At 35.5% G+C, this 27,118-nt stretch overlaps 3 protein-coding genes across 5 annotated transcripts; 2 read left to right on the top strand and 1 right to left on the bottom strand.

The window, feature by feature from the left end:
* Window positions 1–389: 389 nt before the first annotated feature.
* On the top strand, window positions 390–6,373 carry LOC132293378 (uncharacterized). Of its 2 annotated transcripts, none has more exons than XM_059790832.1 (5): window positions 390–629; window positions 2,109–2,256; window positions 3,969–4,056; window positions 5,840–5,906; window positions 5,992–6,373. In XM_059790832.1, the coding sequence occupies exons 1-5, from the start codon at window positions 564–566 to the stop codon at window positions 6,043–6,045; spliced, it is 423 nt and encodes a 140-aa protein (XP_059646815.1). In that variant the 5' UTR covers window positions 390–563; the 3' UTR covers window positions 6,046–6,373. The 2 variants fall into 2 exon arrangements, with proteins under 2 accessions (XP_059646815.1, XP_059646816.1); XM_059790833.1 differs by having other exon boundaries at window positions 392–629; window positions 2,114–2,256.
* Window positions 6,374–7,741: 1,368 nt separating this feature from the next.
* LOC132293380 (uncharacterized) lies at window positions 7,742–24,213 on the top strand. Of its 2 annotated transcripts, none has more exons than XM_059790836.1 (17): window positions 7,742–7,898; window positions 8,023–8,123; window positions 12,459–12,504; window positions 12,586–12,755; window positions 12,922–13,039; window positions 13,160–13,242; window positions 14,472–14,531; window positions 14,737–14,985; window positions 17,098–17,194; window positions 17,792–17,842; window positions 17,973–18,053; window positions 18,435–18,506; window positions 18,992–19,054; window positions 22,213–22,368; window positions 23,410–23,467; window positions 23,557–23,646; window positions 23,720–24,213. In XM_059790836.1, the coding sequence occupies exons 2-16, from the start codon at window positions 8,023–8,025 to the stop codon at window positions 23,613–23,615; spliced, it is 1,464 nt and encodes a 487-aa protein (XP_059646819.1). In that variant the 5' UTR covers window positions 7,742–7,898; the 3' UTR covers window positions 23,616–23,646; window positions 23,720–24,213. The 2 variants fall into 2 exon arrangements, with proteins under 2 accessions (XP_059646819.1, XP_059646818.1); XM_059790835.1 differs by having other exon boundaries at window positions 23,557–23,609.
* On the bottom strand, window positions 24,064–26,405 carry LOC132293379 (pentatricopeptide repeat-containing protein At2g29760, chloroplastic-like). Its single transcript, XM_059790834.1, has one exon. It carries the CDS (start codon window positions 26,319–26,321, stop codon window positions 24,366–24,368), a length of 1,956 nt encoding a protein of 651 aa, XP_059646817.1. The 5' UTR covers window positions 26,322–26,405; the 3' UTR covers window positions 24,064–24,365.
* Window positions 26,406–27,118: the final 713 nt, after the last annotated feature.

Genomic DNA, 27,118 nt, shown 5'->3' on the forward strand with positions numbered 1-27,118 from the left:
ACACACACATATATATAACAAGTATAAAATTCAAAAAGACAAAGAAGAAGAAAATTATTAAAATATAAAAGGAAATAAAAATGAAAGAAGGAAATAGTTAAAAAGTTTCAACTGAGGAAGAAAAATTTGACTTTTTCTACTAAGAAAATTTAAGAAATGTGAAGAGTAAAATAAAAAATAAGAATATAATTTTATGAACTACAAATTTTGAGGGGGCACTATATAAATTTTTTCATACATATGGAATTTTTTTTTAAAATTACCACATATATTGTAGATTGCTGACCAACTCATGGGGTACGTGCCCCCTTAGGTCTTCGTTGGCTCCGTCCCTGTAGGTAATTAAATACGATTATAAAAATTGGGTGTGACTAGCAAAATAGGAGACAATAACGTGGGCATTCTTAACCGGACTCGACTGTATAGTTTGGAATTTGGGCATATCGTGGTCAATCAATATCTTTCTAGTAAACACTAAACAATCTTCAAAATCTCCATCATATCACCTTTCTTGCCAAAAAAGAAAAAAAACCATCTTAAATCTTAGAACCAAATATTGTCATATGAAGTCCAAACTTGGCTCAACCCTCTCAGAATCCACAGTTACCCAGTTCGGAATTGAAACAAAGGTATGTAGTAGACTCAATCTCCTTTTCTTTTTCTTGCATCCGAATTGTTACTTTTCTTGAATTTCTTTAAATTGGTTTAGCTTAAAATGAAATTTTGTGGTTTACTTTCGTGCAATTTAATGGGTTTCTGTAGTTTATGTTTTTAGTTTGGTATCAGATTGGTGTGGTTCTTTCTTTGGTGTCTTTTATTATTTTCTTCATAGATTTTTCTGCGTAGTTGATGCTCGTGGCTCTTTTATGTTCACTGGGTTGATAGTAATTCGATGCATAGACAAAGAATATGTATTTTAGTACTCGTAAATGATATATTATTACTTGAAGAATCCAGCGTCTCATTATATTCAATGACCTGTAATTTGAATGAATTAAAGAGTTGAGGTTTGTGTATATAAAAGGTTTTAGGTTTAAGATACTAAAGTTGGGGATTTTAGAAAAATGATGGGTACTTGTGATTATATATACACATACACACACACACACACACACAGGCATCTATGATTTTGGGTCGGTAGTTGTTTGTGCAAGAAGTATAATTTGAATGAATTAAAGTGTTGAGGTTTGTGTATATAAAAGGTTTTAGGTTTTCGATATTAAAGTAGGGGATTTTCGAAAAAATGCTGGGTACTTGTGATGATATATACATATACACACACAGTCTATGATTTCGGGTAGTAGTTTGATGCAAGAAGTACAGAAAGTCAACTCTAGGTTTAGGAATTGATAACTGTCTTCTTTATTGGTTTAGTGAATTTTTAGTCTGAAATACAGATCAAAGCAGTGGCTGATTTCTCTATGGCACTGCACCGTTGCGGGTGGGGGAAAATCATATTTCTTGATTTGGTCACCCCTCCAATAAGGACTTACCACCCCACTGAGAATATATGGTTCAAATTCAAGATGGTCAAAGATCCAAGGGAAGGCCAAAAAGCGAGTAGGTGTTGCTATGAAAATATCAGAGTTTATCATGAGATGGGATCCTAGTATAGCGGGGTGCTGAAAAAAGATTCGTGCATTTGACCCCATATATTTGGCCCAAAACCATACTGTATTTGATATTTCAGAAGCCCCTGGAGGTAGCTGGACTCTTTTTCTTGTTGATTTAACACACAACCACAAATTAGGTTTCTTCAGGTTTTCTGATCAGTGTATCACAACATACTCGAAGTGGAGCACAAGTTCAACTAAATTTGTGCCGGATAAAAATTATTATGCATTAAAGGGTAATATCCAGAGATAACATGGAACTAGTTGGCTATTTTTCATAACAAGCTTGATTTATGAATTTTGAGAATGTTTTTTGTTTTGATTTGTTGATTTCAGTTTTTGTCAATCTTTAATGGATGGCTGCACCAAAACATTTCATTTGATTGCCTGAGATTGCATCTTTTCCTGCGTTGTAAATTACTAGCTATGTGGTTGTGTTGTTTCTTACAAAAGAACTACCTCTTAATATTTCCTTTCATGTGGATGTGGTGCAAGGAAAGGCAATGTTCATTTATGGACAAGATGGATATCAATGGAAAGAATTGTCATTTCCATGAAAGGCAGCCTTCAAGGTGTTCTAAAAATGTCAATGAAAACAAGAGCTCCACTGAAAAAGATGTTCACAATTCTTATATAAACCATGGTTTGTCTCTCTTATAAACTTTATTTGATCCCCATGGATACACTATTTTATGTCGTTTATAAATTTTGTTTGTCTCTCTTATAAACTTTATTTCATCACCATGGATTCACTAATTTATGTTGTTTATAAATTTGTACTTGGAAGTTGGAGCACACTGATTGTCTTTGCAACTCTTGCTAGTTTCTAATCATGATCAAAAGGGTTATTGATAGTTATGAAACCTTGAAGCATAATTTAGTTCGGTACGATTATTCAAACTTAATTAATTGTTGAGTGTATTCAAACTTAATTAATTGTTGAGTGTTTGACACGTGAACTCCAAATTTATAATATGTGTTGGTAAGTTATTAAGCAATCCTGGAGTATAGTTACTGCCTATAACTGTCAATATTCAAAGTAAACATGTAAAAGATTATATTGCAACTCAAATATACCGTTTATCATATTTAATGTTTCTTTTCGATATATCTACAGCCATGAATGATATGGTAAATTTAGCAGACATTTCATCAGTTTTTGCTTTGTAATATATTTTGCAAGTAAGGAAAACATAGTTGATAATTTGGTTTAATTTTGTAGAAGGTCATTTGCAGAATTGTCAGTCTGAACCAGCCAATTCTTTTACATGGTCGAAATTGGTGCTTTAGCTGTTTAAAGCACTGATAAAAGTTAGTTTGAAGGAGTATTTTATTGCAAGGATGATGATGAAGTATTCTATTGCTCTATGATACAGTGCAGAAAGTTTGTGATGAATGTTGGTGCTCCAAAGTTGTCTGGTCCAGCTGGTTTGCTTGTTTTTTACACAGTTGACTGTCCTACATCTGGATTTCCTAGGCAGCTCTTAAAAGTCAACCAGCAGTTTGTTGTTGCTGGATCAAACTTTTAGCTAATTACCGATTAGAAACATCTGCAGTTCTTATTTTTTATGGACGAGCAAGAACTTCTGGTGTCAAGTCTGGTTGAAGGCAATTTTGGGCATAAACATTTCTAAGCGAGAGCTGGAAACCTTGTTTGACTTTTTTCTTTCTTGGATTGTCGTATAAACTCTGCCGTAGTACTGTTTATGTTAAATCCTCGTTTTGTGTTGCTAGAGGCCAATATGCATAAAGTTCCTTGAACAAAACTGCAGGACATTGAGAGCAGATTATAGTTTCATTTGTTTCACACAATGATAATTAAGCAATAACAATGTATTGACGCCGAGAGGTGTGTTAGAGGTATAAATAATTAAGTTAAAGTTTTTAAACCTTCTCTAATAGCTTAAGCTTTTAAAGTGGATGGTAGTTAACATGGTATCATTGCAGTGGAAGGTCCTGAGTCAAACCTTATAGCTTGTTCTTGATGCACATGTTGGACCGAAATTAGGCCACACAGTTATAAATTATTAAGTTACACTCTCTTATAGCTTAAACTTTTAAAGTAGGTGGTGTTTAACATGATATTCTTCCTTCCATAGAAGGATATATTATCTTAGTCAAACTCGGGTTTTAGATCCTTCTTTCGAGAATTTATTTATATTATTGTGTCTGACATGACAATGCTACAATTTTTAGAACCTTTGCCGTGGCCATTATATCTAGCGCATAATTTCTGCCTCTTGCTGTTTTTTTTCGTTTCTTTTTTTCTCATAATTCTTGTTGTACCATTAAAAAAATAAGCAGGTAATTTTTATTTTTATTTTTTTAATAGCATGAATTGGCCTTGCCATGCAGCTGAAATAGATTGGCATGAGAGGAGAAGGGCGTGGATTGGTGATCGATCTCAAAGATCGCTGATAATGCCTAGAGAACCAATTGTGAGGTAAATGCTTCATTTCTATTTTTCTGAATTTTACTAGCATATTTGTGATTTGCACAATGATGCTTTCAGTGTTGCTTATAATGGTCAAATTATTTATTTTTTATGTGCATGGAAATCTACTATAATTTCAATTTTCTTTAGGTTCCTAGACTATTTAGTGAATACTCTGATATCTGGCAAGAATATTAAATGTGTTTGACCAACTGGGAAGTGTATATGAGGCAGGAGTAGTCGGTTGCTCGAAGAAAATCTGAACAGAATATAATACAGTGAATGAATTCATTTATATCCATTTAGAAAGGCTAGGATTATGGATTATAATTTTGACTTATAGAAAATGAAGAATGGGAGCTTTATTGAAACTTATTTTGTGTGATTGTAAGAAAACTTTGTGAGGGTTAATATATGAGACAATTAGCAATTGAATAAAAGCTCATTGCTGGTACTGCTAGGAGTCAAACCTAATTTTAACATCATCTTGCACAAAGTTCAAACCTAATTTTAAGATCATTTTGCACAAAGTGATTGCTTGAACTCGTTTTCTCATACTTGGTAATTCATGTTTTTAACAATTTCCTTAAACATGGAAACCAAATATACAAGTTCGGCCCAGATTAACCCTGAAGCAAGCTCATTGGGCCCAAATATTTTTATTCAGCCGCCTTTTAGCTTGGACTGAGTTGAGCTTGGATGACTTGATAAGCCTGAAATCCATTTTGGGCGAAGCTTACATCCTAAGCTATAAGCCAGGCCTGAATTTAAGGGTAATTTTAATGGAGTTTATGGCCCTGGAATCTGGATAGAGTGGAATGATGAAACATGTTCATATAATGGAATCCAAATTGCTGGAAAAAAGTCTTGGTTGAGTTGAGTTACTAAAAACACAATGTGTATCGTGTACTTTTAGTCCCCTCATCTTCAGTTTAATTCAACAAAAAACAGTAATGATTCACTCTCACTTCATGAGGAAAATGAAATGACAAAATCAATGGTTCAAAAAAAATTAGATTCCATAAAAGAGTGATTTTTTTTTTTTTCTTTTATAGTAATTAAGGAAAATAAATACTACCAATAAAATAACATGGAGGATAGCTAGTAGAATATGGAAATTGTATATTCAATTTCCTTAACATGGACATTATTTATTTACTTGGGGTCAACCTAAGGTAAACTAATAGAGGTTTTTCTGAATTCCCATGAGTTTGAGGTGGATTATAGGAAATATTAGTGGGAGTTGTATAACAGTTGTTAGATATACTGAATCCTATGGTGTATTTTATTTGTAAGTAAAACAGGTTTAATTAATGTGAAATTTGTGCAAGACTATAATAGGATAGCTGAGTATATTTGCATGATTGGAAATTCAAATATTTAGTTTCCATAATTTCTTAGGTTATATTTCCTATGTAAACCCTCATGAGGGTCTCTTTTAATCATTTAAGCATTTTAATAGTATTCCCCTTCTATTTTTTCCTATGACTCCTCGACCAACCTGTTCCTCAGCAGGGAAAAAAAAAATGGTCTGAACTGTCAAGCCCTAGGTCAGTTTCGAGACTGGTAGAGAGAAAAGAAAGGGAAAAAAAATCATTTAGGCATGAGGAAGCAAAATATCAGTAAGAAGGTTATGCTAAAACCGAACTGAGAATTTTCCCGTAAGATGGGGTCATTGATATGCACACCATTGAGGATATAGTTATATGATAATTTTCCATATTACAATTGTATGAACTTTTAATAATGTTTTGTTTCCATCGAAGAGTGACCTTATAGTCTTCTCTTGCAGCTGGACCACAGCTTATGAGGATCTGCTTTTATCTACTGAAGCTTTTCACCAGCCAATACCATTAGCTGTATGTAATCTTAAATATCAACGTCTATTGTCTATCTCACTCTCAGTATGATACTGATTTGTTCAGTTATTTATGGTGTCTGCAGGAGATGGTGGATTTTTTGGTTGATATTTGGTATGAAGAAGGCCTCTATGACTGAATTGGAGTGAAAATTAAGCCGCAGTGACATTGTGCAGTTACATTTGTGGATGCTTATGACTAAGAGGCAAACCTCCAGATTTATAGAATGATAATTAAGAGTGTAGTCTGTTCTCTTTTTCTTGATTGCATAAACAAGAGGAGCCTCACTGACAATTTGATCTAGCTTCTAGTGCATTTTAGACTCTCATTAACTTTGTATTGTTCCCACTTCCCATATACAGGTAAACATTTGTGTAATTGTATTTAACCTGTTAAGATGTAGAGTAGATTGATTATTCCAGATTTATAGAATGATTTTCTGACAGTTGTCAGTTCTAAGTGGGCAATCAGCTTCCATCATGCACTGCAGAATTTATGTTATACCACGAAAGAGTTGTGCAGAAGTTTGAAACCAGCATTGCATATGGCTTTGTAGTTTGGGTGGTTTTAGACTTGCGTCTCATTTTGTATGTGATCAAAGGTTGTGTAAGTTCCTTTTTGTCACAAGGGTTTCCTGTTTCAAGTAATGCACAGCCGAAAGATAAATTGGACTCTCCTCTTGTTCTTGTTTTCTTGTGAGCCACAAGTTGTGACTGAACTAGGTGCCACAAGTTCTCGTAATGGGTCCTTGTAAGTTTCTTGCGATAATAATATACACACACGCACACACCCACACCCACACCCACACCCAAAAAGGTTCCATGTTGATATCATACATAATGTGTTTCTAGGACCCCAAGCTTATGGTAGAATGGTTCAACCAAAGTGAGGCAGAAAGAATTCGAGAAAAAAAGACTTGGTCTGATAAAGTCATCCAAGACGAATAGGAAAAAGAATATTGAATGGCATATTTGAGATGTTGGGAGTAAAAAGATGGTGGATGAATATAACCTCTGTGTTATTATTTTGTACCAAAAAAAAAAAAAAACGAAGAGGGAGAAGAAAAGTATACTGATATTTAAATTCTCAATATTTAAATTCTGCATAGTTATACTATTACTGATAAGCTATTTGGGTTACGAATGCCTGAGCCGTGAGTGACTTTACTGAATAAAAGTCTGTTGGTCAAACACGGTGAACCCTCGTTTGATTATTCTTAACAGCCCTTTTTCTTCTTTTCTTTTTAATGAAGTTTCCGAGATGACACAATAGATTGGTGCTCTTGGATCAGGTCGTCTCCATCAAATAATAATAATAATAATAATAATTTACCAATTATACACACACACATTCACACAGATACCTGACAACAGGATTAGACAATAGACATTGTGTTGCAAGGCTGTGTTGAGGTGGACATTATCTGGTGCAAGATCAAGCCTAACGTGAATTCTTAAAAAAAAAAAAAACATAAAAAAAGAAGAAGAAATCAAGCCTAACGTGAATGCCCTTGAATTGCGCAATCCATTTTTCACTCTCATTCGTTTCTCATATTTCATTGTTTTTAGTTTTCTTTATATTTCATTGTATGAATACCCTTAAAATTATGAGTAAATAAATGTTAAATAATTATCGACATTTTTAAGATGTCATGCTAACGCTTAACACCATAGTTATGGTGCTTTTATTTTTTTATTTCAACTTTAAATATATTTGTAGAATACGTAGTATTAAAAAATAGATATGTAATCGAAATATAAAATTCTATTTATTTATTTATGGTCAAGGTGAAAGACCGTTTTTGCTTAACGTATAAATGATATGTTTTATGTGGCATCTAAAGACCACGTTGTTGGACTCGCATCAGAAAAGGCTGTTACGATAAAGGCCAAAGACAAAACCCAAAAACAGAAGAAAGAACGGAAAAAAAGAGAAAAAGATATTCCTCCATTTCCGAGCCCTCCGACCTCAGTGCTTGAAACTGTTTGACAGGTGAATTTCACTGCGAACTTGCAACGAACTGAATATAATCTTCAATTTACGCAACCCCATTTTCTTTATTTTTATCTTTCTTGCATATATTATATTATATTATATTATATATATATATATGTAGATGGAGATCGAAGAAGCAATCAGAGAATGTGATGATCGAAGGCTGAAAACCAAGTACAAAAACGCCATCTATGTCATCCAAAGAGCACTTGCCCTGTACTCGTGAGTTCAATCTTGTTTGTTTTTTTTTCTTCGGTTATGTTCTCGTATGGTTTTGATTATCAAGAATGCTTTGTTTTCGTTATATAAATTTATATCACTAATTATATTATTTTCTTTTTCTTTCCTTTTGTGTTTCTTTGTGGCACAAATATGGGGTTCGGAGATTTGAGGGTTGGGAGTGAAAAATCAGTGCATGCACGTACTTTTACCTCAATCCAATTATCTTTGCTTTTCAGTTTTAGTTTCAGTTGGGCCTTAATTTTCATGCGTCCCAAACTTATCCCCCAAAAGTAGGGATATATATATATATTTATTTATTCAATGGGGCTCTTAGGTTTGTTTGATTTTGGGGCATTTTTTTATTTTTTATTCCATTGTTATGGTTCTGGAGATTCATGAACTCAAAAATTAAAGTCATTGTGTGTATGCCACTTTGTCAATTTAATGAGTTGATTTTAGTCATATTGGTCTCAATGGTTTATTTGATTATTTGGTTCTTTTTCATGATATTGTTGCAGGATTGGAATTTTATGAAACTTGAGAGTTAAAATCAGTACACGCATGTGCAGTTCCTTATCCACTATGATTTGACATTTTTTTTTTCCCTGCCTTAAAGTTCATGTTGGTAAAGGTTCTCACAGTGATATGATTTGGGTGTCCTTAATCATTGAAGATTCTGTGAATTAATCTTCAAGTCAGTTTATGACTGTTAGGGGGATAAAGATTGTTAGATGTGGATGCCGGGAAGAATTCTGAGTATCCTTGTATGTATACGGATTGTAGTTTTCACTAGTTTTGTCTTAAGTGCTGCATTTTGTGCTTCGTTGTGAATGTTTTGACACGTGTCACTGGCATTTCGCCCGGTGTGAAATATAACAGGGTTGTAGATATATTGTTCAAGGACTTTTATGGAAATGTCAGTAACATAATAGAGGGAGTATTTGTCTACCTCAGGCCTTCTCTTGTTAATCTTTCCATGACACATTTGTATGTTAAATTCTTGAATTTATTTATGGATCTTACTATATCCTTTTGTGGAAAACAAAATTGTAAAAAATAAGCAAAAATAAATAAGGGATAAAGAGGACAGGAAAAGTACAATTTATAACATAGAGTAGCTAGAACTAACAAAAGCTACTCAGCAACGAAGAAAACACTGATCCAGGATGCCATTATTAACAGGAGATTGGTCAACAATGGCTTATCTTGGAATCAAATCAAAATTACTTTACTTTGCTTGTGGAACTTCTGATTAAATGTTAACATCTTCCTAAACTACTTACTTGACAACATCTTCAAAGTCACATTCTGTTCAAATTTTTGGCAGTTAAAACTCTTCCTGAGTTGGAGTGCTTTGATCTATGACCAACTAGCTATCCATGGACCAGACACTCAACAAACCATCATTGCATCTATTAAAATGTGTTATAGGTGGATTACTTTAGGGAAGATCATTATTCCTTCTTTCTTTAGTAGATTTATTCTTTTGTTCCTTTTTCTTTTCTATTTTCATGAAATAAGAAGTTGAGTTCATTGGCTAGAAATTGAGTATATAATTTGATGGTATCTATTAGTAACCTTTGTTTGGTGTAATGGTAAATATCGGCCTGGGTGTGAGAAGGAAAGCTTGGGTCTAAGGCTGTTACTTTGTGTAAATGGAAAAGCCAGATTTTAGGTTTTCAGCTTTTACCCAGTTCACTGTATACAGCACCTTAATTCTATGAATAGCTCTTGGTAATGGCCTTTCTTCTTCAAATATATATATATATATTTGGTTGATAATTTAGTATGGTGCTGAATTCTAGTTTATGTAATTTCAACCGTTTGTTTCACTCCTACTAGGTGGTTAGATGCCAAGAGGATTGGATGATTTCTTGTTTTGTGTCTATTCGATGTGAATAATATACTTAAAATTGAGTGTTTCCTAATAAGTTTTGATAGTCTAGTAGTTATATGACTCACATTACTTGCATATTTTTGCACTGATATTGTGAATTTTTCCAAGTTACTTCTAGTTTTTGTTGTTATTATTATGATTTTTGTTAAGTGTTATTATCACTACAATTACTATAAATGACTCACATTACTTGCACATTTTTGCACTGATATTATGAAATTTTCCAAGTTTCTTCTAGTTTTTGTTGTTAATGTCATTCACTACGGTTACTATAAATTTAGATTGAACATAAATTTATTAATAAAAACGACGATTCTTCAAAAAGACATAGAATAGAAAGTATAAAGTAGCAATTAAATATATGATACTAGTAAGATACTGCGATACTAGTAAAGTGTCAAAGCTCCCTTGAGGCTATCCAATCATTGTGCAATTTCCAGTGAGTTCCTATTCTAGTATATTGCGGTTCAGATGCTAGTCAGTTTGAAATCCCATTAGTTGTTGCTATGGTTCGTTTGTTTCTCTGACATAATAATTTAGTTTATTGCAGTTGGCTTGTGCTACCTACTTTGATTAGTAAAGAAAACATGTGTTAATGCATTTTATGCAAGAATCAAAGAAAGTTATTATGCATTACATGAATTTCTGTGAAAACAATTACCAAAAGACGCATCATTTTTTATTATTTTTTAGTTGGTACTCACACACCCATGCCTCCATTGAGGCTTGAACCCCTAACCTCCCTTTGAGAAGTAGGGACTTAATACCAAAAGACACATCATTCATTAGTTATATTTTGAAACTTAACAAATCTATCATACTTTTGAAGACACAAAACATGCGTTTGTTTTGTGTTATTTTTTTTTTTTGGGTAATGATGAATCAACCCACCCTTGAACTCTTGGATGGTTTGCAAACTTTGGATGCACTCGCTTACCTACAAACCACATTTAGCTAATAAGCCCGTGGATATTGAAGTTCCGCAAGCGGTACTTCTGGATACTGTTTTTGAAGCAGTTGTTCGAATTCCTTATGATATGCAACTGAAGCAAGTTCTTGCTAATGGTAAGGGGGGGGGGGGGGGGGGGGGGGGGGGGTGGGCGCTTTAACCATTCAGCCATGGATGCGTAGCGGGGATCCTCGTACATGGTGAATAACCAAATTCCAATTGAAATAAAATCTGTAGGATAAATCATTGCAATTTATGAGGAATCAATGAAAGGACGTCAATTCAAATCTTGGATTTTCGAATTGAGAGAGATATTGAGAGAAATCAAGAATTCTCACTATTTGTTAGATTCATGGACCCAATTCAATTCAGTGGGATCTTTCATTCTGTATCATTTAAACCCACGTCTCACCTTTAGAGAGACTCGAACCACCAACCTAAGGGGAGTACCCCCAAGGGCCTTACCAGTCGAGCTGCCCGTGCATCATATATTTTATTTGCTTTTAAACAAAATAAAAAATGCATTGGTGTAGATCTAACAGCATAGAACATTTAGATCTACAATAGATTTACAGTATATGCACAATCATGTTAATATAATTTGAATTTGTTAAAGATACCAGAGTATCAAACATAAAGAACCAAGTATTTGGTACTTGATGCTCGGAGGAGAAATGGTGTATGAAGCTTTGGGTGAGTAGGGGAACTTTTATTTGGATTTGAGTAGCTGAGAAAGCAACGGACTTTCTTGGATAGGATTATGTAGAAGATCCACCTGAATTTGTTGGGTTTTGGATGCTGCATAATTGAGCTGATCTCTCATTGCCTGTCATTGAGGTATTATGATATGTTTCGCTGACTCCTCACACAACTCTTCATGACTTGCATAACGGTGTTGTCTTGAGCAAGACGTGCAAGTTTTCTCAATATATGGGATGAGACAATGTAACCTTGTTAACTTCTTGTAATGTGTCACTTCTTCGTCTAGAAGCTTTGAATTACAGTGATGACTCGGCTGAGTCATTGTCTATCGGGTGAGACTCGGAATTACAAGGAGTAAACTAGTGAAGATGGATCTTTGTATTCAATCCCTAGTAGTTGGAGCCAAGTCTAGTGAAGTTGAGCCACATACCAAAAAAAAAAAGAGTTGAGTTGAACCGAGTAATATAATGCTAGTTCTCTCATGCCGAGTAAAAAGTTGAGTTGAGCCGAGTAATATAGTACAGGTTTTACGTCAGATTGCATACTTATATTTGTTTATAGTCACGCTGTTAGGATATATCACACCATTTAAAGGAAAAAATACAGTTAATATCTGCTCTACTTGTATCTTGTTCTTTTGAGCCGTTAGCATGTAATGTCATTATGGTAATACTCAATAAGTGCTTTATTTTATCTTGTTCTTTTGAACCGCATGACGATAATTTTCATTGTCCTTATCCATTTTATTGTGAAAGTCTGTAAGCACTGACGTCGTTTCCATCAACAGTATTGAAGAAGTTGCTTTTAGCTTCAATGGAGGAAAGGATTCAACTGTAAGTTTCTTATACGTGTTAAGAGTAACCTCTTAATAGTTTGTTTTTCATTGGTCTTTGACAATGTACTTGGATTTGCAGGTTTTGTTACACCTGCTTAGGGCTGGCTATGCTTTGCATAAAAGGGAACAAAGTCACTCCAATGGGGATCTCACTGACCGTGAATTCACATTTCCAATACGGACAATATATTTTGAGAGCCCTTCTGCCTTCCCTGAAATAAACTCCTTCACTTATGAAACGTCGTCTACGTGAGAGAAGCTATTTTCTTTCTTTACTATTCTGTTTTTCTTTTAAGTTTTGATTTTTCCCCTTTCGGTTCCAGTACTCGTGTGTAATAATGTGATTATAAGAATTATACTACTTGATATTTTGATACTTCTGGCACATTGATTTAATCTATTACCATTTGAGCAGTTATCATATGCAAATGGATATCATTCGCCAAGATTTCAAATCTGGTTTGGAGGCTCTCCTTAGAACTCAGCCAATAAGAGTTATCTTTCTTGGTGTCCGAATTGGTGATCCTACTGCGGTATACAAGTGCAATTTAAGTTTCTGTACCAATTAGATTTTCTTTCAAATGCTTCATAAATGCCCTTTAAGGCTTAAAAGGAATGAAAGTTTACCATTTTATCTGATCATCATCTTCCAGGTAGGCCAAGAACAATTCTCCCCTAGTTCACCTGGATGGCCACCGTTCATGAGAGTGAATCCTATCTTGGATTGGTCATACAGGTCTCTCTTCATGTACCATAAGATTTTCACATTAGCATTTATTTAGAACACTAATTATGCCTTTTTTCTTTGTTATAAAATGCAAACAGCAAGGACTTGGGAGCGAAGTTGCTCATTCCTTACCTAGGAAGTGTAGAAAATAAAAAGAAAAATAACTGCCATTTACACTTTTAGTTGATTGTTGCAGATCCACTAATATCTTTTCTTTTCTTTTTTGTCATTTTTAAATCATTCATTTAGTAATTTGAGCAAATTAAGAGCTGAAACATTGGATATTTTATCAAACAAATACAATTTAGTATTTAGTGCTGCTAATTTATGCCAGTAAATACTTAACATCAATAGAGGTTTTAAAATTTTGATATAGCAATTAGGCTTTTAATTGTGATACAAAAAGTAAAAACGACGTGCAATTAGATACAAGTGAAGCCTAAAATTTTCAGTTCAGATTCTTATAATTTGTAATCCTTTGAAATACCCAGTGATGGTGTTTTTTTCCCTTTTTTTGGAGATAAGAAAATAAATACTACTAAAAAGGAATATTGTGGATAAAGGGGGTGAATATCAACATTCATGACCCTTGTACCTAATTACTCTACGCAAAGGAGAAGATAAAAAGCTTTGCTCATATATTTTCCCTTTTTCTACAAGAACTTAGGGGTGTGCATACTGCACAACCAGCAGCCTGTTACAGAGTGGATGTGATGGAATTAGACGTTGGGCTTCTTGCACTTTCGGGGAACTTTAATGACCTTTTTTTGGAATTTAAGATCTATTTTTCACAAGATAGTTTCTTTTCTCTTTCTTCATTTATTTTTCCCCTTTTCCGCTTGGCTAGAGGAAACATCATCCTTGCCTTTTACTGTGTGTTTTCCTCTGTGGCTGGAGGTAATCTTTTCCTGAGCTATCATATAAGGTTTTTCGACCAGTTTGTGAAGTTTCTTGTTGGCGCTGATTTTCCTGACTTCTTAAACCCCTTGAATCTTGCCTTTAGTTGCTTATAATAATGATAAATGAAGTAGAAATAGAATAGTTGCTAATATTCCACTATGATTGCATCCAGCATCCAATGCCACTACAGTCACTGCAGTGTTGTTTGCAACCATTTCTTTTAGATTACTTATTCTTTCCATGTAGGCATAATGGTGCTTATAGAGTTTAAAATTTGTTTTTGTTCACTTGGTTTTTTTCTTTGGGGAATCTGAAGGGTTAATTTGTTGTTTTGACAGAGATGTTTGGGCCTTTCTTTTGACTTGCAAGGTTCACTACTGCAGTCTTTATGATCAAGGGTATTTCTCTTCTGGATGGTTTGAAAAGTTCTTGTGCTTGATTGTTCAATTTTGTCATTATCGATGTAGGATACACTTTTGAGGTGTACTTGTCTGATCCCTGGTGAAAAGATATATTTTGCTCAGTTCCTTTTTAAGTCGTACTGGGTTCTACATGTTGATTCACATTAAACATTTTGATTTTTGTTATTCTTTTTGTTCACAGTTACACTTCAATTGGTAGCATACATGACACAGTCCCAAATGCATTATTGTGCATCAGCAAGTCTGCCAACAGCAAAGAAAATTTTCAACCTGCATATCTGTTACCAGACGGAAGATTAGAAAGAGCAGGGAGAGCAAAGAAGTTTTCTCCTCCTGTCTGTGGACGTGTTAGCAATGACCTTGAAAATGTAAATTTGCGGCAAAATCACATGCTCACAGCCTCAGTCATTGCTGTGGGAGATGAGATTCTGTAAGCTCCTTGTTATTGCACCTTTATTAGGAATAGCCTCCATGCTAGTTTATTTTTCCTGGTTCATTTGTTCTGTGGTTATTTAAAATTTTTGCGATGTACTCTTTTCACTTGCAAGGATGAGATTCACCATGTTCCTTGTTTATTACATTGGGTTTATGGAAATGAGCTCCATGCTGGTTTACGTTCACTAAGCCATTTCCTTCTACTCAATTCAACTTGATATAAACTAGCTTTAATCCCCAAAATATGGGGTTGGACTACACTGATTTAAGCCACTTCTGCTTTACTGAGTACCACTTGAATGAGCGCTTCATTAAGCTTTCAAGTTTATTGTAGCCTTGGAAGCAAGTACACTTCTAAAGAGGAGTTGTATTTTTGTTGGACAGGGTCACTTATTGAACACTCCCAGAGAATGTTCAGCTCATTTTGGATGTGTCCATAACTTAAAGGAAAAATACTTAATTTCAGACAAATTGCAGGCACCTATCGAACACTTCCAGAGAAGTGAGGCACTTCTTGAACACTTCCAGAGAAGTGTCCAACTCATTTTGGATGTGTTCATAACTTGAAGTAAAATTCATAATTTCAGACAAATTACTGGCCTTTCTTGTTTTTATCCCCCTAAATTATTGGCCTTTCTTGAACAGTCTTAACTTGTGAGAAATAAATCTTGGTTTTTGGACATGACTTTATTTTAGTGTGGAAAAAAAAAAAAAAAATCTAAGTACATGTCATATAGACTTTTTAAAAAGTTTGTTCATATTTATAGAACATAGAACAAAAGGTACCAGTGGTTATTAAATGAGAAGGGTCATCAATTTATGTGTTTACAATGCATATACAATTATACATATCTGTATGCATACAAGAACACATTCATCACATATGTCATGGCCTTATATCTTTTTGTATGAAACAAACACTGTTTTTCTTTATATTTAAAAGTTACAAGTCCCATTCCCATATTAGTCAGGAAGATTAGTTTACATTTTTCTTAGAAGGTAAAGAGACAGATAGGCCATCCAAAACTAATTTGGGATGAAGTTACATGACTTGTGGCCTATTTCGCAACCATTTTTGTTGCGTGTTTTGTGTTGCAGGTGGTGTATTGTAGAGAAACTAAAATCACAACATGTTTGGTTACGTTGTTGCCACTTGAATAGTACCGCTGCTACCGCATTTGTTGCTGAAACAAAAAGAGGCCCAGACAGGAAACAAAAAATTGGTGTTGCCTAATGTTTTCGTACTGTAGCAAAGCACTGTAGCGGTGAACAGTACCAAAAAACATGTTGCAGGCTTTTTTTAACTAGCCATTTTGGTACTCAATCTTGCTACCGTACATATTTTCATGTTTTTGCTTCGAAAAATCTTGCAACAAATTTTACTTTACCAAACATGCTTCCAATCACAAATGAACACACTCCATAAAAAAAACGTTGTTTCTGTATCGGATGAAAATAGAAAAGCAAAACAGAAATGGTTGCCAAACGAGCCCTTAGAGTATGACTCTCAAGTACTTGCATCGTTTTTCTACTATTTCATTTGTCTGATTCTTGTCTTCTATTTTCTGTTGGTTTCATGTAATTTTGAGCACTCGGTCAATGATTTTTGTGTTTCTGTTATAGTTTTTTTATTAAGCAATGCTATATATAACCTTGGTACTTGTGGGCTAATGTTTCATTATTTCAATGTTCTTTGGCTAATCCTGTAATCGTCAGTTAACAGTTTGTTTGACAATGATGACAATGATTTCAGTTTAGCACTTTGACTTTCTTTCTATGTGGTTATTTCCTTTTTACATTGAAATTCATTCTGTTGACTTATTTAACATGGACGTGGGAATGGATATTAGAATGTGACATGTAAGTTAGGTGTTTGATGTGTGACTTCAGCAATTCTAAGCCACACACAGTTGTGGGTGTTGAACATAATCTGAGTGAGGTTGCCTGACATAGCAGCAGAAAGTCAAAACATTCGATGCAATGTGCATCTTTTTGAAGTTCATTAATTCCTTATGGGAAGATAGTCCTCCAAATTTACACATTATATTACGTTGTCATTCATTGTCAATCAAGTATCTGATATTTTTCTATTGATTCCATAGCTCAGGTTTGGCACCGTTGAGGATCAATTGGGACCAAGCTTGTGTAGAAAGCTCCATTCTATAGGTTGGGTGGTATCACAAATTGCTGTCGTTCGAAATGATGTAAGTTACCAAACAATAATTTTTTGACACAGCTATTTTTGGTAATTTGAGGTAGTATAGCTTTGTCTAGGTAATACAACTCTTTTCGTTGGATTTATTTAAATGATTTAATCAATCAGGATCTTTGCCTCCCCACAAAATATTTGGCTGCATTTCACCAGTAGTTGTTTGTTAATGCAATAGATTTTTACTGATTCTTGGTTTTGAGAAAAAAAAATCAGATGATGAAAATTGAATCTCCTCTACATTCTAAAATTACTATTGATGTTTTGGGGCTTTGGACTACATCATATTGGGTATATATATCTCATTCTCCCATTTGCCTGGGCATGGCAAAAGTTACGAATACACACACTCACATTATCTTTCTTTTTCCAGATTAGTTTCTTCAACAAGTATTTATGTTGCTTACCAAACTAGTCAAATTTTATTTGAAATATTTATATGGAAATGTGTCAATAAACTGTGACCGAATATCCTGCTAAATAATCATAAGCATTTTGTTTCTCTAAATGTCGATGGATTTGGAAGAAGTTTTTAGTTTTCATTTTTTGACTTTCTTATTACAGTTCCAATTTGTTTTTTTTCCAAATTCAGATAGATTCTGTAGCTGAAGAAGTTGAACGGCAGAAGTCTACAAAAGATATGGTAAACCTTTACAGTTTGTTTTAGAGCTCTATTGTGAAAAAGCTATTTCCTGTGATTAATTGAATCACTGCCTTTTGTGTGTGTAATCTCTGATGCTTTTTGTGGACCAAACTTGAGCTGGTCATTTCAGGTTTTTATATATGGAGGGGTTGGCCCATTACAGTCAGATGTTACTGTAGCAGGAGTTGCTAAAGCATTTGGGGTTCGTTTGGTGCGTATATATTGAAGAGATACTTCCCTTGTGCTATATTATAGTTGAGGCTTATGTCTAGATTAAATTGTTTTTCTTTCTTTAATGATGCATGTTAAAATTCCCTTGTGCTATATTATAGTTGAGGCTTATGTCTAGATTAAATTGTTTTTCTTTCTTTAATGATGCATGTTAAAATTCCTTCTTTTATTGAGACTTAATCGGTTCTCCTACTCTACTGATATTACTAGAGGAAGAGATTTAAACTTGTGAATCTTTTTAAACAGCCAAATTGGCCAGTAGTTGGTGATATTCAACGATATAATTAAATGTATCGGTTGTTCTAAATTGGATGTTGGTAGTACTAACTGCATTCCGTATATATTCGATTGTCTATTTCAGGCTCCTGATGAAGAATTTGAAGAATATCTTAGGCATCTTATAGGTGACAAATGCACTGGGGATCGGAATGAGGTAATATGTCAAAAGAGTTGGTAATATGATGTCAAAGAGTTGGCTGTGAAATTTATTTTATTTTGATTGTACAATGCATCTCAGTTGGCTGAAATATGCTTTCTGTAATAAGATACTTGTGCTTTATTATGGAAGGATGGCTTTATGCCATCACATAGTTTATATAGCATGTCCTGCTCGGAGCTAGGCTAGAAAACACTTGGCAGACCTGGATTCCAGCTGTTCTTGGGCAACCAGGGTCCAATTCCATATAAATATATATAGGCTAGAAAACACATGTCAGACCTGGATTCCAGCTGTTCTTGGGTAATCAAGGTCCAACTTCATATATATGTGTGTGTGTGTGTGTATAATATGTTATTTGTAATTATATATCATTCAGGGCCTTCAGGCCCAACCCCATTTAGCACAATATGCTATGGTTTTGAGTTATACAACTTGGAATTGATCTAATCTTTCTTCTTTCTTTGTATTGTTTGTTTCAGATGGCTCAGTTACCAGAGGGTATCACTGAATTACTGCATCATGAAATGTTGCCTGTGCCTTTGGTATGTTTTAAGAATCCGACATATGGTGATTTTATTTATTTATTCTTTTGGGTGATTTCGAAAGTCTTTTTGAAGTTATTATACTCTGTCGTGCATTTCATAATAGTCTAATCAAGTTGCAGGAATTTCAATTTGGCTTTTTCTGCTGAAAACTCTGGAGGAGCATTTAATTGTATTATGAACTGAAAATTTGATTACTGTAATTACTTGGAAAGGAAAAAAAAAAAAAACTTGATTTTTTCCTAACGTTTGCTTTGATGCACTAGCTTTTTGGAGCTGGGACAAGGATAGATAATTAGTGTTGATTTTCGTTTATTGTTTTTCAGTAATGCTCTAATTTTAGGATATTTTAGTATTTTAGGGTTTTATTTTTAGTAGTTAGAATTTTATTAGGGTTCTAATTTGATGCTTATATATATGTGTGTTGATACATTGAGAAGTCACCTTTCGATGATTATCGAATATTATTGAGATTGATTACCCTCCTTACTCAGTAGGGCATGGAATTAAAATGTGACTTATCAAGCTTTTAGATCTTTCTGGAAAGGAAAGTTTTATTATGGTCTCTGTTATCCACAAACTTCTCTCTTCCAACTCTCCTTTTTCATCCTTACTTAATGGAGTTAACTTGTTACATGAACAACAACATACATTTAGCAAGTTCTAGTCTGTTAACCATCATCTACTCTAAAGCTAAAGTTGTTTGAGAGAGTGTAACGTTAATATTTAAAGGGTTAATTTCACTGACACCCCCTCATGTTTGGTCAAATATCACATTTCGAAAATTATTTTCACTTTGGTCCAATTTTACTTTTTCGTCACTAACACCGTTAAAAACATGTAAAAAGACAACTTTGCCCCTAATATTTTAATTCTATTTATTCCAAAATATTAAGTAACCAAAATGGCCATTTTACCCCTACCACCATATTTATGCATATTCCATTCGCAACTCCAATGTACTTTTACAAGTTTGATGCATGTGCAGAAAGGATCACCATTGTTGACCGGCTCAAATAAGGGAAGGAAGTTCACATAGTTAATACCTCACAAGAAGGGTTTATCGATACACTATCCGGCCAACCTACGAAGTCCTCATCGCCTCATCGGTCACCGACACCTTTCTTCTCCTGTTGTTTCGATTCACACAAGACAAATATGTATATATATATATCTCGTGTCGCCTCCTTTCCCTCCCATACCAGATTTTGAAGCTTTTTCCCCCAAATCTACAAACCCAACAACAATCAACAACAGTGAACCGCTCGAGAGGCCTTCGATCATGAAGAGAGGATGAAGTTTCCCCAACTCTGGCCCAATTTATCATCACTTCCGGACCAGTGAGCTTGTCAGCGATATGGTCAGGAGCCTTCTCCTTCACTTAGCAAAGCTGTGCATGGTTCGACGGTGAAGTGCTTGAACGGAAGATTGTTGCTGCCATCGCCGCAGAACTTCACTGCCGGTGTTATAGGTTTTGCAAATCATAGCCGCAAGCATTCACCGTCGCCACTGTCGTTGCAGATCGTCACTGCAGCTGCAAATCGATTTCGGCAAATGAACCACCAATCTCCACAACCACTAGCAAAATCAACAGCTAACCATCCACATAACCATCACTCACCCCTACAACCGCTGCCGCATCAAAACCTAGCACATCAATAAAGCTTATGTAGTCTCACATGTCCATGTCAGCTTATGCTCCTGCCTTTCTTTTAGTCACCTCACCCCACCCCACACCACAACCACCGCCACCATTCCCATAGCAGACCACCACCACCACCAAAACCCTATAACCGACTGCTAGTAACCTAGGAAAGAGACGATGGAGTTTGTGATTTAGGGGCTTAGGAGAGAGAAACGATTTGGTGTGATTAGGGTGTAGGATGAGGCTTAGGTATTAAAATTACACTAATACCCATATTTTTTATGATGTGTCACATACCAATATGATTATTTTTGTCCATAAAATATAGGGACAAGTTTATCTTCCCCATATAATAATAATAATAATAATAATAATAATAATAATAATAGTTGTAAATTTATAAAGTGGGAAAGGGTTTTTAAGTCATTTCAACTCTTTTTTAAGTCAACACATAGTCAAAAGGGTAGTAATGTCATTTAACATATAAAAAGTGGTCTGACACCTCTGAAAAGTAACTTTTGGGGTGTGAGTGAAAAACGGAACAAACATTTGTAATGTGAGTGATAATAATTTTCGAAAGGTGTTTCAATGTGATATTTGGCCAAACCTAAGGGAGTGTTAGTGAAATTAACCCATATTTAAATCCTTCAATACGCTCCCTCGTGTGTGGCCTTCTTTTTGGTCCAACACGTGTTTCAATTTTAATTATCAGGGTGACGGTAAGGTTCGACCACAAGAACTTGCCAGCTCTGATACTATTTGTAACGGGTTGGACACTTGTCTTCTAACCCAAAAACTTAAGCAGTTGGGTAATACTGCATACCCGCCCATATATGCCCAAGTCCTTTCTCATCCGGATCCGATGTGGGACAAGATCCCTCTATATTCCACTAGCTTAAACTATTCCCACCCCGGACTCGCAACGCTCTCGTTGCAATCGGAGCACCCTGTCTACCCGTCTCCCCTAACGGCAGGAGGGCCCAGTAATGACCTAGATGGGTGCTTGGTGTGACACCGAATCAAAAGCTTGGTTTGGCTTTGATACCATGTTAACAACCATTTACTCTAAAAGCTTAAGTTGTATAGAGGGTTTAACTTCAATATTTAAATCCTTCAACATAGTCAAACTAAAATTAGAATTGGGATATTCATGAAAACAGATCTGGTTCACCTACCATGTAGAGGAGATTGAGGTTTGTTGAGTTAAGATACTCACCAATGAAAATAGATCCTATCGGTCGACAAAGCTATTTTGAACCTGTCTGTAAGCAATGCTGTCCTTTACTTTCTCATAGAATATTTGTTAATTGCTGTAGAATTCAAAAGATGAGGAATGACTGCCTTCACCATCACTGATTTCCAGCATAGTTATTTCAAGTGTGAATGATCTAAATCTTTATTCTTTCCTCTAGAGCTCTTTCTTACGTGCTGCATGTGTGTGTGTTTGAGACTGATTTATGAAGTGAAATTATAATTTGTGAATTACTGACAATCCAATTTTTTTCTCCTGTAGATCAAGTGTTTAAATGTAATAGTTCTTACCGCAACAAATGTTACCGAGCTGGACAGGCAGTGGGATTGTCTGATTGAACTATCAAGATGTAGTAGTGGTGTGCTAGTACAGGCAGAATCATTTGTATCAAAGCACTTGACAACAACTCTTTCAGATGTATGTGTCCAAGTTACTGTCCTGTCAATTTCTAACTTCTTTTTGTTGTTTTGTGATTTTAAGTCTGCTAGCATGAAGAATTTCTGTTTGCATATAATTGTCACCCCATGTCTGCTTACACTTGGTATACCCTCTATGAATTTGGACAATGCTTTTTTCTTTACCTTTTCCTTAGTTTTCCCTTGTGGTTTGGGTTCTCTAATGTTTTGGTGGCAAACTCATTCATCTGACCTGTTAACTTCAATTCGGACTGCGTGTGACGGAAAACATTTTTTATGTGGCTGGTGTACATATATAATTCTTGGCACATAGATCTATGTGCTATTATTGGCCTTTGTGTGTCAAACGATTTGTACTGGGTTTAGTCTGGCTTGATCCTGTATGTTGTTTCTGCTGCTCTATGCTTGGTCCTGTCTGATAAAGTAATTGTCCCAGTCATAGGCACAAGTCTTAAAAAGGTGAAAGTATTAGGTGTAGCATACCCTAGAAGGGGAGGTGTAAATCTTAAGGCAGAATGCCTTTTGATTCTTGGTTACATCTTTGTTCTTTAGTTTATATTTACACATGGAGCGTTATCTTAGGTTATTGAGGGAACTTGTCCTCTTTGTCTGAAATTACAATTTGAAGGAAGTTTTAACTAACATTGGAAATACCAGTCCGCATGGTGTAATCTACAGCAATGATCCTCTTTGCTTGTCATTCTTTGATGCAACTGGCTGTTTTGACTTTTTATCCGTTTTTTTTCTTGTTTTACTTGAATTCCTTTTTACACACACAACTTTTGTGGGGAAAGGAAACCAGTCAAGATTTTATTTAAGATGTCAAGACCTGGGAATTTTGAAAATTCTACAAGATAGCAGAACAGTGCAGATACTGCATATTATTGATATCTGATGAATGCTTTTTTTTTTTTTTTTTTCTCTTCTTCTTCTTCTTCTTTTAACGAGGGGTGGCTTGTAATGCTTTGGTTGGATAATCATGTAATATCTTCTTATGTTTAGTGGTATCATCTAATTGTTATATGCGCCCCACTTATTGCAGCTAGAAACTACTCAACCTCTATCAAAACTTTGTCTTGAATTCCCAGATCTTTACATTGGTAAGTCTTTTTTAGAATTTTTTTTTGGTTGTCAGACACATTTAGTTTGTTCTTTCTTCTAATTATTTTATTCTTTTTTAAACATCAAGGTTGTTATCGCAAATCCAGAAGTGGGCATCTCGTGATTAGTTTTGAAGGCAAGGTATAAGAATGGTTGCACAAGGATGACTAATGGTTTTGTAAGTCATTAAGCGCGCGTGCACACACACACACACGCATATATAATAAAATCCTTTGCAAAATTGGCTGCAGGATCGAGCAAGAGTAGAAGCAGCTGCAGAATCACTTTGCAAGAAGTTTAAACCTGGTGCATTCTCTGAAATTGACTGACTTGAGGATGATCTGCTCTTATACGTGAAGCCAGCTTGCCCAAGCATCCAAGCTTCTCTATAATAGCAACAGTGGATGCCATCTCCGAATACAAGTAGCAGCCTCTCAATCTCAAATTCAGATGGTTGGAGGAAAGCACATTGTAATTGCCACTGAAAAGGGGAGGGGGAGAAAAAAGCCATGAGAAAAGAAAATTGGAAAAAGCCAACAATATCCACAACTTTTAAAAGCCATTTTATCCCAGAGATATATTATATATTGAACTGTTGTCAACTTAGAAACAAATTCAGAGATTTTGTATTATCAAGAAGTAAAGAAGCCAGCTCACACAGCTCTACTTGAATTTCAAGCTCTATCTTTCAACAATATCTTTGTCTCATTTGTTGTTAATCAGTTGAATTTCTTTGTTTGCACCACTGGACGGTCATTATACACAACCTTAATTCCATACAATGAACACACCCCACGAAAGGTAAAATTTCTTATAATGGTGTCGTGGCTTAAGTTCATCATAATCAACCCAGGATGCATTCTTATCAAGAAGCTAGGTTTTGGTATGTTAGTGTTTCTATATTCTCTCAGTGATCTCCACTTCCATGGCGTATTTATTTCTGTTTCCGGCATAAGTATTCCCGGCCAAGAACTGGTGCATATCCCCTTTCAGCTCAATCAAGCTGAAACCTGGCTTTTTCTGCACTCCAGAAGCTTTCATCTCCTTCCTCACCTTTTCTGCATCTAACCATCTGTTTTCCGCAGCGTAAATGTTGGAGAGAAGTACATATTGACCTGAATGAGTTGCATCCATTTCCTTCAGTATTCTTGCCACTTTTTCACCCATTTGAACTTCACCGTGCATTCTACACGCACCGAGTAGAGCTCCCCAGACACTAGCGTCGACTTTAACCGGCAAATTCTGAATAAAGATCTCTGCTTCCTTCAACAGCCCAGCACGTCCCAGAACATCGACCATGCAACCAAAGTGCTCGGCCCTTGGTTTGATGCCATAAATCTGGTCCATTGCATTGAAGAACCATTTACCTTCTTCAACTAGCCCCGCATAACTGCATGCACATAGGACACCAATGAAAGTGACCTCATTCGGTTTTGTTCCTGCAATTTGCATTTGATGGAAGAAGTGGAGTGCTTCATTTGCAAGACCATTCATGGCTAATCCAACTATCATGGCACTCCAAGCCAGCACAGACTTTCTTAGAATGCCATTAAAAACTCTCAGAGCTTTCTCAGGAGCCCCACACTTGGAGTACATGTCCAACAAAGCTACCTCAACTTCTTCCCCTTTTATGTTCTGTTTCTCCACACAAGCATGAGCGGACTCACCAAGTTCCAATGCACCTGTAAACCAGCATAGAGAGAACACACTAACCAGCGTTATTCGATCCGGCTTAACTCCTGAAAACAGCATTTCTCTAAAGAATTCCAGGGCTTTTACATATTTCTTGTTCTGAGCACAACCAACGATCATGCTGTTCCATGAAACCAAATCCCTATCAGGAATGGCTTTGAAAATTTCTTCCGCAGAATTCATATTGCCTGCCACCATGAACCCATTAAGCATCACATTCCAAGAAGTTGTATCCTTCTCAGGCATCTGATTGAAAATCACACTGGCACTTTCTAATTCACCTTTCTGTATGAAACAATCTATCATTGAGGTCCACGAAAACACCGTCTTCACAGGCATCCTCTTGAACAATTTCTCAGCTGAATCAATATCTCCGAATTTTGCATACATATCAAGCAACCCATTTCCTAGATTTTCACCAACATGAATATCATTCTTTATTATATACAAATGAATCAACCTCCCAATATGCAAATTACCCATTTTTGAGCAGGCAGAGAGAAGACCGAGCAGAGTGACTGAATTGGGTTCAACCCCAGAATTCCACATCCTATCAAATGCGTATAGAACCTCACCAAGACATCCACATTGAGCATAATCATCAATGACAACATTCCATGACACCACGTCTGGTTCAGGCATTTCATCAAACAACTTAACAATCTCTTTCGAGAACCCAAAACTAGCATACATGTGTAATAGTGAATTCGATATATGAAGATCCAATAAGTGTCCGAATTTAATAACAGAACCATGGATGGCATGTCCACACGTGGAGTCTGTAATATGGGATGAAGCTTTGATGACAAAAGGGAAGGTATAGTTATTGGGAAAGAGCCCGGATCGAAACAGTCGAATGTAAAGAGAGATGGCTTGTATAGGATCACAACTAGAAGCATAACCTCTGATCATAGTATTGAACATGAACAAATTTGGAGCATCTAAGTGGTTGAAAACTAAGTGGGCATAAGCTAAATTCCCAGCAGGAGAGAGTGCAGTGAAGGATAGGACAGTGCTGAGGAAAAGGGTGTCATTGGAAAGGCCATTTGTGATGAAATGGGCATGGAACTTCATGACTTCTTTCATGTTTGTGCAGTTGTGTGTTAGGAAAAGGTGTGGGCGGCTCAGTTTGAGTAATTTTGTCAGGGTGGCTGAACTCATAGTGGTCTTGGGCCATGAAAGCAAACAAAGAAAATTAACCGTAACAACTACTACTGCTCAATGACACTCACATTGGTTAATAAAGTCGGTCTTGGGTAAGCTAGAGAGAACCAAAATTCTATCTGAATTTAGCTGCTTGGTCAAGTGGCACGGTACGTAAAGTAGTCCACACTAGTTACCAACTTTAAAAAAATATAGGGTAAAGTGCATATATAACCTCCTTGATAAGCGAATTACACAAAACCCCCCTCATTTAACAAGTGCCCCCCTAAACTATTAAAAAGTTGCATTTAAGGACATTAGGTTAAGTTGGCCTTACCGGAAAAAGAAAATTACTATTTTACCCTTTAATTGAAGAGCCCTGTTTTAATTTTTTATTAATTTCTATTGCTGATTTGTAAAAAAAAATCTCAAAAGCCAATAGAAATTGAACAGCTCACTGCCTTATCACAACCAACATCTAGGTTCCAACCTCATCATCTCCTCTGCATCGTTTTAGCACCAAACCAGTGTTGAGCGACAAAAACCATCAATTGGTTTGTTCGTTAATTACTCCACCATTGATGCCAAGTAACAGTCACATAGCATTTGCGGCAATTAGGACGATGACTACCATGGCCGGAACAACATTAAAGACCCATCAGTGGCCGGAGTTCGAACATTGAACCGGCTTAGTTAGAACCCATCTTTCCATTAAAGAACAACCGATTAAAACAGCAAAAATCGATGAGACCTACTAGTAAGATGATAAGGCATGTTCATCGTGAATATCAGTGAGAGCTATAGCTTCCTTCATC

Source organism: Cornus florida, unplaced genomic scaffold, assembly GCF_030987335.1.
Source record: "Cornus florida cultivar Cherokee Brave unplaced genomic scaffold, ASM3098733v1 CherokeeBrave_3.0.0_Hap2_Chr02, whole genome shotgun sequence".
NCBI lineage: Eukaryota > Viridiplantae > Streptophyta > Magnoliopsida > Cornales > Cornaceae > Cornus > Cornus florida.